This window comes from Mytilus edulis, chromosome 2, assembly GCF_963676685.1.
Source record: "Mytilus edulis chromosome 2, xbMytEdul2.2, whole genome shotgun sequence".
Classification (NCBI taxonomy): domain Eukaryota; kingdom Metazoa; phylum Mollusca; class Bivalvia; order Mytilida; family Mytilidae; genus Mytilus; species Mytilus edulis.
In genome coordinates this window covers 60898881-60911079 of record NC_092345.1, presented here as the reverse complement: position 1 = coordinate 60911079, position 12199 = coordinate 60898881, and the positions used below count along the sequence as shown (strand labels likewise).

General features: G+C 32.9%; 1 protein-coding gene across 3 annotated transcripts; it reads right to left on the bottom strand.

Moving 5' to 3' along the window:
- Nucleotides 1–5416: 5416 nt before the first annotated feature.
- Nucleotides 5417–7382, bottom strand: LOC139512574 (uncharacterized). 3 transcript variants are annotated; one of them, XM_071300294.1, is made up of 2 exons: nt 7284–7382; nt 5417–6453 (listed from the first exon to the last, which is right to left on the bottom strand). In XM_071300294.1, exon 2 carries the CDS (start codon nt 6409–6411, stop codon nt 5440–5442), a length of 972 nt encoding a protein of 323 aa, XP_071156395.1. In that variant the 5' UTR covers nt 6412–6453; nt 7284–7382; the 3' UTR covers nt 5417–5439. The 3 variants fall into 3 exon arrangements, with proteins under 3 accessions (XP_071156395.1, XP_071156394.1, XP_071156397.1); XM_071300293.1 differs by lacking the exon at nt 7284–7382 and adding an exon at nt 6943–7256; XM_071300296.1 differs by lacking the exon at nt 7284–7382 and adding an exon at nt 6733–6925.
- Between the last annotated feature and the right edge of the window lie 4817 nt (nt 7383–12199).

The following is a 12199-nucleotide window of genomic DNA, read 5'->3' as shown; positions in this document are numbered from 1 at the left end:
TTTGTCTAAACCATGTCGCAATCCCATCGGTGGTGATGCTTAATTGTCTATCCAGAGTGTTATATGATCTTCAAATGCAAATTATTAGGAGATATTTTGAATCAGTACCAATCAAAATATCAAACATTCACCATGTATATACATTAGCTAGGAGAAACATCAAAAGAACAAAGCAATCGCGTTAAAAGCTCCATGTTAATCAATATTTGCTAAGGTTAGAGTATATATGTTTACCCATCATTTTTTGCAGTTTTACTTTGTCAATTCAAAGCAGAAAGTTTCTTCAAAAACTTTGCATCTACGCTTAAATTGTGACCACAAACGTTGAGTGTGCGTCAAAGAACACAGTCATACGCACTCAATCTGAACAAAATTGTTATTCCTCCAAAGTACACATGTGCATTGATAGAAAAAAATACAAATGAAAGATACAAGGGTTATTATAAAGTATGTCAGGTGCGCGTTATGTGTGCATACAACTTTTCTTTTGCACTGGAATAGAAAAAAAGTATAACAAAAATATCGAACACAAAATCAAATTCAAAAAGTGGAAATCCATAACAACTGACATGCAAAATTAAACGCTTTGAATCAACGGTATAAGTGAAAAACATGTCATGAGATTCATCGTTGGTGATTAAAATAAAACAGAAAAACAAAAAAAAAATGTTGAAAGGCATTTAAAACTTAAAATTTAATCCGTCGACTATTAAGCTAATGATATCACTGTGTTTATGCATGACCGGTGGTCGTAAAACTCATCACAGATAGTAGGCTTATAATGTTGTATGTCAGACTAATTAACCAAATGAGGGTAAACATACTAAACAAAAAAGGAAGGTACAGAAAAAAGTCAAATCTTAAAAATACTGAACTCCGAGGAAAATTCAAAAAGGAAATTCTCTAATCGAATGCAAAATCAAAAGATCAAACAAATCAAACGAATTGATGAGAACTGTCATATTCCTGACTTGGTACATGCATTTTCTAATGTAGAAAATGGTGTATTAAACCTGGTTTTATAACTAGATAAACCTCTCACTAGAATGACAGTCGCATCAAATTTCATTATATTGAACAAAACAAACAGACATAATAGGTAAAAATGTCCAAAATAGGGGTACAGTAGTCAACATTGTGTTTTATTCGTAATCACTATAAAAACAAACAATTCGTTCTTATGTTGTACTGTTATATCACTGTCCCAGGTTAGGGGAGGGTTGGGATCCCACTTTCATGTTTAACCCCGCCACATTATGTATGTATGTGCCTGTTCCAAGTCAGGAGCCTGTAGTTCAGTGGTTGTCGTTTGTTTATGTGTTACATATTTGTTTTTCATTCATTTTTTATATAGATAAGGCCGTTAGTTTTCTCGTTTGAATTGTTTTACATTGTCATTTCATGGCCTTTTATAGCTGACTATGCGGTATGGGGCTTTGCTCATTGTTGAAGGCCGTGCGGTGACATTTAGTTGTTAATTTCTGTGTCATTTTGGTCTCTTGTGGACGGTTGTCGCATTGGCAATCATACCACATCTTCTTTTTTTATAAATATGTAATAAAGAAGCATAAAATGACATATAGACAAGCAAATCAGCTAAAATAAGAGACTAGATTACACAAATTTACCGTAGTACAACAACACAATGACAAGATGTATAAGTACAGAACAACGTCGTATATGTATCAAGGAAACATAAAAAAAGGCATATTGACAAAGCACAAGCACATTAGCAAAAATGAATAACAAGAATACAAAAATGTTTTACAATATCACAATAACGGGATGTATAAGTACAGAGCCACGTCATATGTATCAATGAAACACCAAAAGGAATATAGACAAAGCACAGCAAAATGAAAGACAAGAATTCGAGAACAATAACACAATGAAGGGATGTACAAGTACCAAGCCACGTCAAATGGATATTAATAATAATAAAAAAGACTTCACAGTAAAAATTATATTAATAGAGACAAATAAAAGAATAGTATAACACGTTATTAAGATGATAAACAACCTCAGTACCCAGAATCTATATTTCAAGACCATTGCGTATTATTTGTGAAGTTGATACGGAATATTTAGGAATAAGGTCTTGGTATCCACTTTTTTAGAAAAAGGACGAGACGTTCTTTGAAATACCCCTCGTTCATCTACTTTCTACTCATACACTGGTGACGTTTTACAACGTCTGAGTATGAACTACAAATTAAGCTCTTGAAAAACACTATGAACAATTCAGTTAATAATCTATATGGCATAGTCACTAAACTGAATGTACACATGTGACCAATAACATGGGGTCAAGGTGAGATGACTACTGTCAGACTGAAATGTTTATAACAGTGATATTACCTGACCAAATACAGCTCACCTGATATTCGTATTGACTATACAGAAAGATCAACATCACAGAAAAGAAAGACGTCAGAGTCGAGATCAGATGCCCATTGTAAGACAGACATTCAATCACTTTCAAGGATTTTATTGTACGCACAATGTTGATCAATAAATAATGAAAATAAGGCCAGTTAGATATAAAGTCTGTCAGACGGACAAATACACATTCACTGGAGTTAAACTGATGTGTTTCACGTCCGTTACTGTTATACACTAAAGTAGAGTTGAGGTCTTTATTATTTAATATAAACACGAAATAAGGCAAACGTTTTAATCTTCATTTTCATAAAACATACTTACACAGTGACGGATCCAGGGGGGGTAGGGGGGGTCCGGGGGTTGGACCACCCCTTTTTTTTTTGGCCGATCAATGCATTTGAATGGGAGCATATAGTTGGAACCCCCCTCCCTTTACTTTGTGTTGGGAACCCCCCCCCCTTTTTTTTAAATGGCTGCATCCGCCACTGTTACATTTAAATTTATCATATTTACATTAAATGTTATCAAAAACTGTTAAAGACGACATAAGCGTGTCAAGTATGTAGTTTTGAAATAAACCAAAGAAAACGAAATTGGGTTGTTTGAAAAACCATCATAAATTAAATAAAGAATTTTAGACATGCTGCATTTAATCTTTTTCAATTAATTCTTGCTTTCATTTTAATTCCATAGCAGGCTGTGAAAGTATACAAAATAAAACCTGTATTATTTGACGCTCGAACTAAATGTATATCTATATCTCGTTGATTGAATAGTCCAAAGAAATCCAATTTTGTGTCCGTCATACATTTTCCTGAACATTGGGATTTTTTTTTTACAATTTCAACAACGGAAATAAATAAGTTTTCTCTACAAAGGCAGGGCTTGTTTGCGTAATGCCCAGCAGCAAATATTTCATACATAGTCAGAACAAGGATGATGGTTATTCCAGAATAGAGCTTAGGACGCATGAAATTATTTATTTTATAAGTGTTGTTTTCATTTTTTAGCTCACCTGGCCTAAAAGGCCAAGTGAGCTTTTCTCATCACTTGGCGTCCGTCGTCCGTCATCGTCGTCCATCGTCCGTCGTCGTTAACTTTTACAAAAATCTTCTCCTCAGAAACTACTGGACCAAATTTTACCAAACTTGGTCACAATCATTATTGGGGTATCTAGTTTAAAAACTGTGTTTGGTGACCCGGTCAACCAACCAGGATGGCCGCCATGGATAAAAATAGAACATAGGGGTAAAATGTAGATGTTGGCTTATAACTCTGAAACCTAAGCATTTAGGGCAAATCTGACATGGGGTCCACTTGTTTATTAAGTCAAGATCTATCTACCCTGAAATTTTGAGACGAATCGGACAACCGGTTGTTTGGTTGCTGCCCCTGAATTAGAAATTTTGCCGTTTTTTATTATTATCTTGAATATTGTTATAGATAGAGATAAACTGCAAACAGCAATAATGTTCAGCAAGGTAAAATCTACAAATAAGTCAACATGACCAAAATGGTCAGTTGACCCCTTAAGGAGTTATTGCCCTTTATAGTCATTTTTACCAATTTTTCGTAAAATGTTTGTAATCTTCAAAAATCTTATCTGAAACTACTGGGCTAAATTTAACCATACTTGGCCACAATCATCATTGAGGTATCTTGTTTAAAAAATGTATGCGGTGACTCAGCCAACCAACCAAGATGGCTGACATGGCTAAAATAGAACATAGGGGTAAAATGTAGATTTTGGCTTATAACTCTGAAACCAAAGCATTAAGAGCAAATCAGACATGGGAGTTAAATTGTTAATTAAGTGAAGATTTATCTGCCCTAAAATTTTCAGATGAATCGGACAACCGGTTGTTAGGTTGCTGCCCCTGAATTGGTAATTTTAATGAAATTCGGCTGTTTTTGGTTATTATATTGAATATTATTATAGATAGAGATAAACTGTAAACAGCAATAATGTTCAGCAAAGTAAGATCTACAAATATGTCTGCATGACCAAAATGGTCAGTTGATCCCTTAATGAGTTAATGCCCTTTCAATCCTTTTTTTACAATTTTCTTAAATTTTGTAATTTTTTATAAATTTTTAACAAAATATTTTCCTCTGTAACTAATTGGCCAAGTTCATTAAAGATAGAGATAATTGTAAGTAGTAAGAATGTTCAGTAAAGTAAAATCTACAAACACATCACCATCACCAAAACACAATTTTGTCATTAATCCATCTGTGTCTTCTGTTTAATATGCACATAGACCAATGTGAGCGACACAGGCTTTTAAGAGCCTCTAGTTTATGCAGTCGATTAGTGATTGCCTTGAGTTGATACATGTGTTAATTTGTATGATTTAGTGGAAATATTGGACATAAAAAGTTAGCAGATTACAATATTCATATTTTCCATCTTTCGTGAAAATAATAATAGTGGGTAACGAGAGTTACTGTAATATCGTATGGAAAAAGCAAGAACATATTTAATAGGTTAAAGATTATAGAATATTTGCAATATAAAAACCACAAACAAATACTAAGAAAAAAGTGGTCCATTACCCAAGATGAGATACTGGCTTTGGAAGAAGTCAAAATGCTTCAATACATAAGGAGACTCCATTAAATATGTATGTATGTATTTATTGTATAAATACATATATACATATTTATTTGTAGGTACACGTAGTTTGCCTTTTAATCTGATTTAGTGTGTTATTATTGTTCGACTATAAAGGTGGAAAAATTTCTCGATTAATAAAACAAAAATACTGAACCCCTATTAAGCTTATAATTTATGTTTTTAAGTTCAACCAATCGTTTGGTCACGTACACACTTAATTGCTAAATAATCTCGAAGTTTATATTGTCTTCCTTGACCAACTGACCCAGACGAGATTATACTTCTTGTGTGATCTTGTTCTACATTTATACATTTTATTATTTAAACATTATTACTCGGCTTTCTTTTACGTGACAAAAGGCTCGGACAAGTTATACAAATGGTGATATACAGGGCAAATAAAAATAATTCAAAGTATTAAACATAACATCATTTATTATTTATTCCGAGGAAGAATCTAATTTGTACATTGAAACTGATTCTCCGTCATTATTTGAAACGTACAAACACATGTCATTTCGGTTGAAATGTACACACAGCGGCTTGTTTATTCCATGCTTCTTCGAGAGAATCACGTGTGATTTTGTTCCCTCGGAATTGATAACATGAATTTTATTTTTTCCAAACTCACTTGTAAAAACTTGTCCTTGATGATCAACCGATATACCTCTAATACATTTCATTGTCAGATTAGAAAAGGAATATATCTCGTCGCCTTGTCTATTGAAGCACAAGACTTTATGTGACCAATATACAGCACAGTAAATATTACCATTGTCAGATGAACACAAATAAGCTTCGCCTGTAACATCAGAAATTGTATTTTGCACAGCACCGTCCAAACTGATAAACGTTAACCCTTTTTCTAGACAGTTCAAAACGAGGTTGTCATCGGTATACGTAATTCCATGGCAACTGTCTTCGACATTCAAATATCGGAACGTTTTTCTAGTCAGAATGTTTACAAGTGCCACAGATTTCTTTTCTTGTAATGTAACAGCAATTTTGTCACTATTTATCACTGCTATTGCACAAGGTTTTCCACTTACATCAATAGCTTTATATATTTCTAAACTCTGATTATAAACATACAGCTTACAGTTACAAAAGTCCGTCAAAACAACATTTCCATTTGGAAGCTCATCAATGCTACTAATCCAGGGCTTACTTTCGGAACATTTTATATCAAATGTTGTTTGATTGTCAAATTTTAGTCTTTCAAATCCACTCTTTTCTGTTTTCTCAATTTCACTTTTTTCTGTTTTTTTGTTTTCTGTTTCAGTGTGTTTCTTCTTAGGAGAGCACTGTATACTATAATCATTATCAGTACTTGTATTAGTTTTGTTTCTTTTTATCGTTTTCTCAATTATGTCCTCATTTTCTTGAGCAGGAAGTGAAACGTTGCTGAACATTCGTTTAGTTGAACTAGCGTTGGCGTATTGATATTAAGAAATCTACAAAGGAAAAGAAATAACATTAAACAAGTCAATAAATGTTAAATGCAATCAATATTTGTGTGGATACTTTATTTATTAAAGTTCTTACTATGTTCAAGACTCCTTTGTTAAATTTAAAAAGAATCTATTGTGCTTATTTTAAGTTCAACACCAATCTATGTATGGTATATTGATTCAACCTGTCGATGATACGCAATTATCTTTTTGATGTGACTTGATGTGGAACAGAAAGCTACTAGTCTATACCCAAAACCATCGACACATAAAACGTCCTACCATTGATATTTGGTTAAATGTCTGTTTAATCCATTCTTAAATTCCAAAGATAAATTCTGTGTTACACATATTTTGTTTTATAAATGCTATTAATAAACTTTCAAATTTTATAGAGTGTCAGAGTGCATGCTGTATCAGACATGACATTACAAATATGTATGGCACATATACAACAAATTAATGTAATTTGATTGCAATTTGGTTACTTACATCCTTAATAACAGGGGTTAATCCCAAATTCCATGTGAACAAACTAGAAATCAATGAAGTAGTCCAGACACTCCTGTCCAAATAATTGGTATGCGGGATTCTCATTGAAAATCGTCACATATTCTCTATCACTGTATTATTTCAGACGGCTGACTGACGGGGAATAGGAACCCCTAACCCTTAGCTCTGAAGATCCAGAATTAATCTAATTTTCTTAGTAAAAGGTTATTGTTTATCAATATGTGACACTTACAGTTTTTATTATCAAGCTCTCCCAAGATCATTACTTATCCCTCCCAAATTCAAACATGTATAAGGAATATTGAATATATTTTACATACCTTATAACGTATTAAAATTTAAGAAATATAATCCATCTTATACTTTTAAATTCAAATGACATAAATAAACCTATTTTGGCATTGCGCCATTTATAAATACCTTTAAAATTCCCAGTTGTTTAAATATAACGTAATATGTAATGGAAAATTGTCAATTTCGAGAGCAGATCACATGTGATAATAGCTAAATCCAATGATCAATATTTCAACACAATTCAGTAACAGTGGAATCTTTTTTAATAACTGAATAAACATAATGAGAATAGTTATAAAAATAAGAAGATGTGGTATGATTGCAAATGGGACAACTAACCACAAGAGACCTAATGACACAGAAATTAACAATTATAGATCATCATACGGCCTTCAACAAATAGTTTTCCAGAATATTACTTCAATTTAAAACTAGTATTATAAACGGACTTTTCCACGACAAAATTTCTATTTCATCGTAGTTTTCATCTCAAGTTTGCCGAACAAAAATATGAAAAAAATACAGCTTTTCTTAAATGCATTTTGAGACATATATATAGGATGCTTAAAAATCTAGATGTCAGCGTACAACAAAATTCCCAAATCTAATTAAAATATTAATCTCTGATTTCGTTAAACTAATTAGATTGCAAAATTCCGTATTTTGAAAAATTAGTTTTTTCTCTAAAATTCAAATTGATAAAGTGATACTAAACTGTTCCTAGTCTCAGGTGGTAAGCAGCTCTGGCTCACTGATAAACTGTTCCTAGTCCTCAGGTGATAAGCAGCTCTGGCTCACTGATATTTGAAGGGTATAGACACGTATGTTAGTTCGTATAATATTGCGAATTACATTTTCATATAACTATTTATTTCAAGGGCATTCAAACAAAACTCTATTATATTCAGTGAAAACATGTGTACTTTTCTGTTTTTACTCTATCTGCAGTGAACATAATCAAGGGAAGTTTTCTGTTGTGCTGTTTTGATGTTCTGCCTAGGTTGTTTGAAGTGTTCGTTTTTATTCTGTGGTTAGTCAGCACTTCGGTGTTGACATAAATATCAATTATATGATTATTTTTTTTATAAATTATATGCTTATTTTTTTTATATAAATTTACTGTTTGCAAAAGTATGAATTATTCCAGGCATAGATAACCTTAGCCGTATTTGGCATAACTTTTTGGAATTTTGGGACATCGATGCTCTTGTACTTTATACCGGTTTGATCTGAGTTTCAATGCTAATTTGCGTAGATGAAAAGCGCGTCTGGCTTATTACATTATAAGCCTGGCACCTTTGATAACTATTAGCATGTCGAAATGTATTATTCCTTTGTTTATTTGTGTATTTCTCTGTCCTGAATGTTTTAACCTTTATGTGTACTGTAGTCCTGTCATGTAATGTTGTCCTTTCAGTGTTATATTATTTAACACTGCCATAAAAGCGCGAGGTTTGGCTTAGCTAGTAGCCACAAAACCAGGTTTAACGCACCATTTTTTTCAAAAAATGTCCTGTACCAAGTCAGGAAAATGGCAGTTGTTATCTTATTGTTCTTTTTTGTGTGTGTTACATGGCGTTGTCAGTTTATTTTCGATTTGAGAGTTTGAATGTCCCTCTGGTATCTTTCGTCCCTCTTTTAAATTGTCGTTTGGTTTTTTGTTGCACTTAAAAGTGTTTCTGTTGTTTCGTTGTTTTCCTTTTATAGTTGATGTGTTTCTCTCGGTTTTAGTTTGTATCCCGCACGTAAATGGTTCACTGGTTATGGTTTCCTGCTTATGCTTTACAGAAAAGCTGATATCCCAAAGCTTGGTTGTAAAACGGGTATAGATACAGTAGAGATCAACCACTTAAATTTATGCAGATATTTTAAAAGTCAGTTTCGATATTGGATCATATTGGGTTTCGTTAAAATTACGAAAATTGTTAAGTTGTTATCAAAACATAGAACGTATTGTTACCAATGAATATTGAATGGATGGTATAAGTATAAGTAAAATCATAAGTCCACCTGCATTGTTTTTGACAAGAGTCGTAGTATATCAAAGTAAATATGCACCCCGTAAAAAATTCTGGATAGAAAAATATACCTTGTGAACTGTAGAATACTGAAGACGTCTAAATAGTATGTTCATAAATCTTTCTGGATTGGAGGAACACACAAGATGGAGTCGACATAACATCGCTGTAACGACTGGAAAAATTACAATAGGAAAGGTGCTTCCGTTCCTTTTGTCATTTTGACTATGAGCTAGTCTGGTAATGGATTTCTGATGTGATTCTTGTCAAAAAAGCTTTGATTGAACAATTGATTGATATTGTTTCCCTGTACATCCATGCAGTGGCAATTATTCCATGCATTTTCATTACGGGATCCCGGAAAGTCAAATTATTGACAACATATGTGTAGGTACTGGATGTGGGACGACAGGGATGAGGAAGAATTTGGACTGCCACAGGAAAATAAAAGGTATTAGATATGGAAATAAATTTTGCCTGACGAGTTATTGGACGAAATCTAACAGGGTGTGATAATAGTTTGACCAGTACAACACTTGGCATAACTTTGGAACATCAATTGGGGGCTGACTTCAAATGATCTGGTATCTTACGCTTTATTTGAACATTGTATCAACCTTTGTGAAGGGGCTTGTTCTTTTTGCACTAATCATCGTAGAAGCAGTGCATATGCATCGCTCTGTACTCTGATAGACGGCAAAATTGTAAAACTACTAAAGTACTAACTATAACGAAATATTGGTATGACCATTAACACGTAGAATAAAAGAAGCAACCGGATTTCGAGTTGGTATAGAAACTTAAATTACTAAATTCATTTAAAAGAATTTATATTCCAAGCGCATGCAGTAGAAGAAGTAGTGATCAGGAACATATATATTGTTAGATATACTGTTCCCATGCAGTAGTGATCAACAGATTTTGATGATGATGAAATTAATTGCATATTCACGATAAGAACATATTTGCCATATTTATTTTCATTGAGCTAGTACATATTTTTGTTTAGAGACCAGCATAAGCCCACCTCTGGAAGCGGGATTTTTTTCGCTGTGTTGAAGACTAGCAGTTTTCGGTGTCTGTGATCAATACTGAATTGCCGACTTGCTATAGTCACTTTTTCTTTTCCTATTTTTTTCTCAATACTAGTATACCTAATGACAGTCGTGTATTATATTGTCTAGCTCTCAGTATTTATTCTGCATGCGAAGGTTCTTAAAATATTATAAAGATTTATCGGTATTAGAGGCAGTTTTGGTTTATCAAAGGAATATATATATACTAGTATTTGCCTGCGCGCATTTGGAGATTAAACTATTATACGTTTGCGCGCAGCTTTTGACTACATTTAATCATTCATTTTATTGAATTTAGAATTACAAAAGAATATATTAAACAATCAGTATTGTAATAAACAAAGTAAAAAAAAGAGACGGTGACAGTATAGTAGCAAAGTCTACGACTAGGGTCATATAATACAGGTATATTATATATATCTCTGGTCTCAGCAAAGACTTAGTAATTAAATGGATGAAATATTATTAATGTTTCTCTTAGATTTGTGTCACTCTGTGTTGAAATAAATATCAGCAAGTTTTAGTTTGAGTTTTCTCTTTAATTTTCTTGTTTACCGTGGGGACAACGTGACAACAACTAAAACAGTATAATAGTCCCAGATTTTATCCAGATTTAATATTCTCCGGGAAGCTCGATATATTGTTCCCAGATTTTATCAATAACTATGTCCGTGTGTTTGGGTTCCAGGTCGAGAGCTTTCACCCTTTTTCTTCTTTAGGTTTCTAGCGATCCTTCAATTATTAAAGATTATTCGCCGGGCGTCGACTATAAAATAATTTATAATTTACACTTTAGCAACAAAAATCAAAAATAACAAAATCAAAAAATCAACATAACGTATTTACATTTGAAAAAATGAATTGTGATAAAACTATATACATTTGATAACAGAATAGTTAGGGATAGAATATCGGGATGAGAGCAGATTCTGAGATCATACTCTTGAATCCCTGTACTGTACTGCATGATACTATTTGTTGTGGCAGATGATTCCAATTTATAACAGTTCGTGGATAAAATGATTATTTATAACTGTCTTTGGATGTTTGTATTTGCCTAAATGAGTGTGGATTGCTATGTCTGGTTCTATTGTCTAGTGGGATCAAAAGGTTATGTGTAGGGACTGCAACAATTTCATGTATAATTTTGTAAAAGAAAACAAGTCTGTATCGTAAACGCCTAATTTCGAGTGGGTACCAATTTAGGTCTGTCATCATTTCAGTAACTGAGCTGGTGTTATGGAAGTGGTTGCATGAGAAGCGTGCTGCTCTTCTTTGAACTTTTTCGATTTGTGAAATTTGCTGTTTTTGATGTGGGTCCCAAATTGTTGAGCAGTACTCTAATTTTGGTCGGACAAGAGCTTTATATGCGTGAGCTTTAACTTTCGGTGATGCTATTTTTAGGTTTCTACGAATAAATCCAAGGGACTGGTTTGCTTTTTAGTACGGTGACCGAGTAAGGAAAAGTCGCTTATTTAAGGAGTTTAATTGTCATTTGGACTATACGGCTATAAATCACAGTATTGGTAGTTCAAAGGTTAAACTTAACATTTTGACTTGTCGTCAAAAAATCGTACGGTGCAATTTTCGTAAAATGGGCTTTGAAGTACGTTAATTAACTTGAACGAAAAATCGACTAAGAAAAGTTTTGAGGTCAACATTGTAAAATAACATCCGTGATATGATTTCTGTTATTATTTACATCGTTGTTACACCTTATACATATTATTGTAACGATTTCAAAGAAAGTTTAGCAAAATTAATTTCTTTATTAAAGAGTTTTTGTAAAAGTTTAACACTACGAATACTTTGCATTTAATAGCGTACGTTCCAATTTAATTTCATGAT

Bases quoted from the DNA above. Each gene is read 5' to 3' on its own strand.
- LOC139512574 (XM_071300294.1), bottom strand. From the start codon at position 6,411: ATGTTCAGCAACGTTTCACTTCCTGCTCAAGAAAATGAGGACATAATT.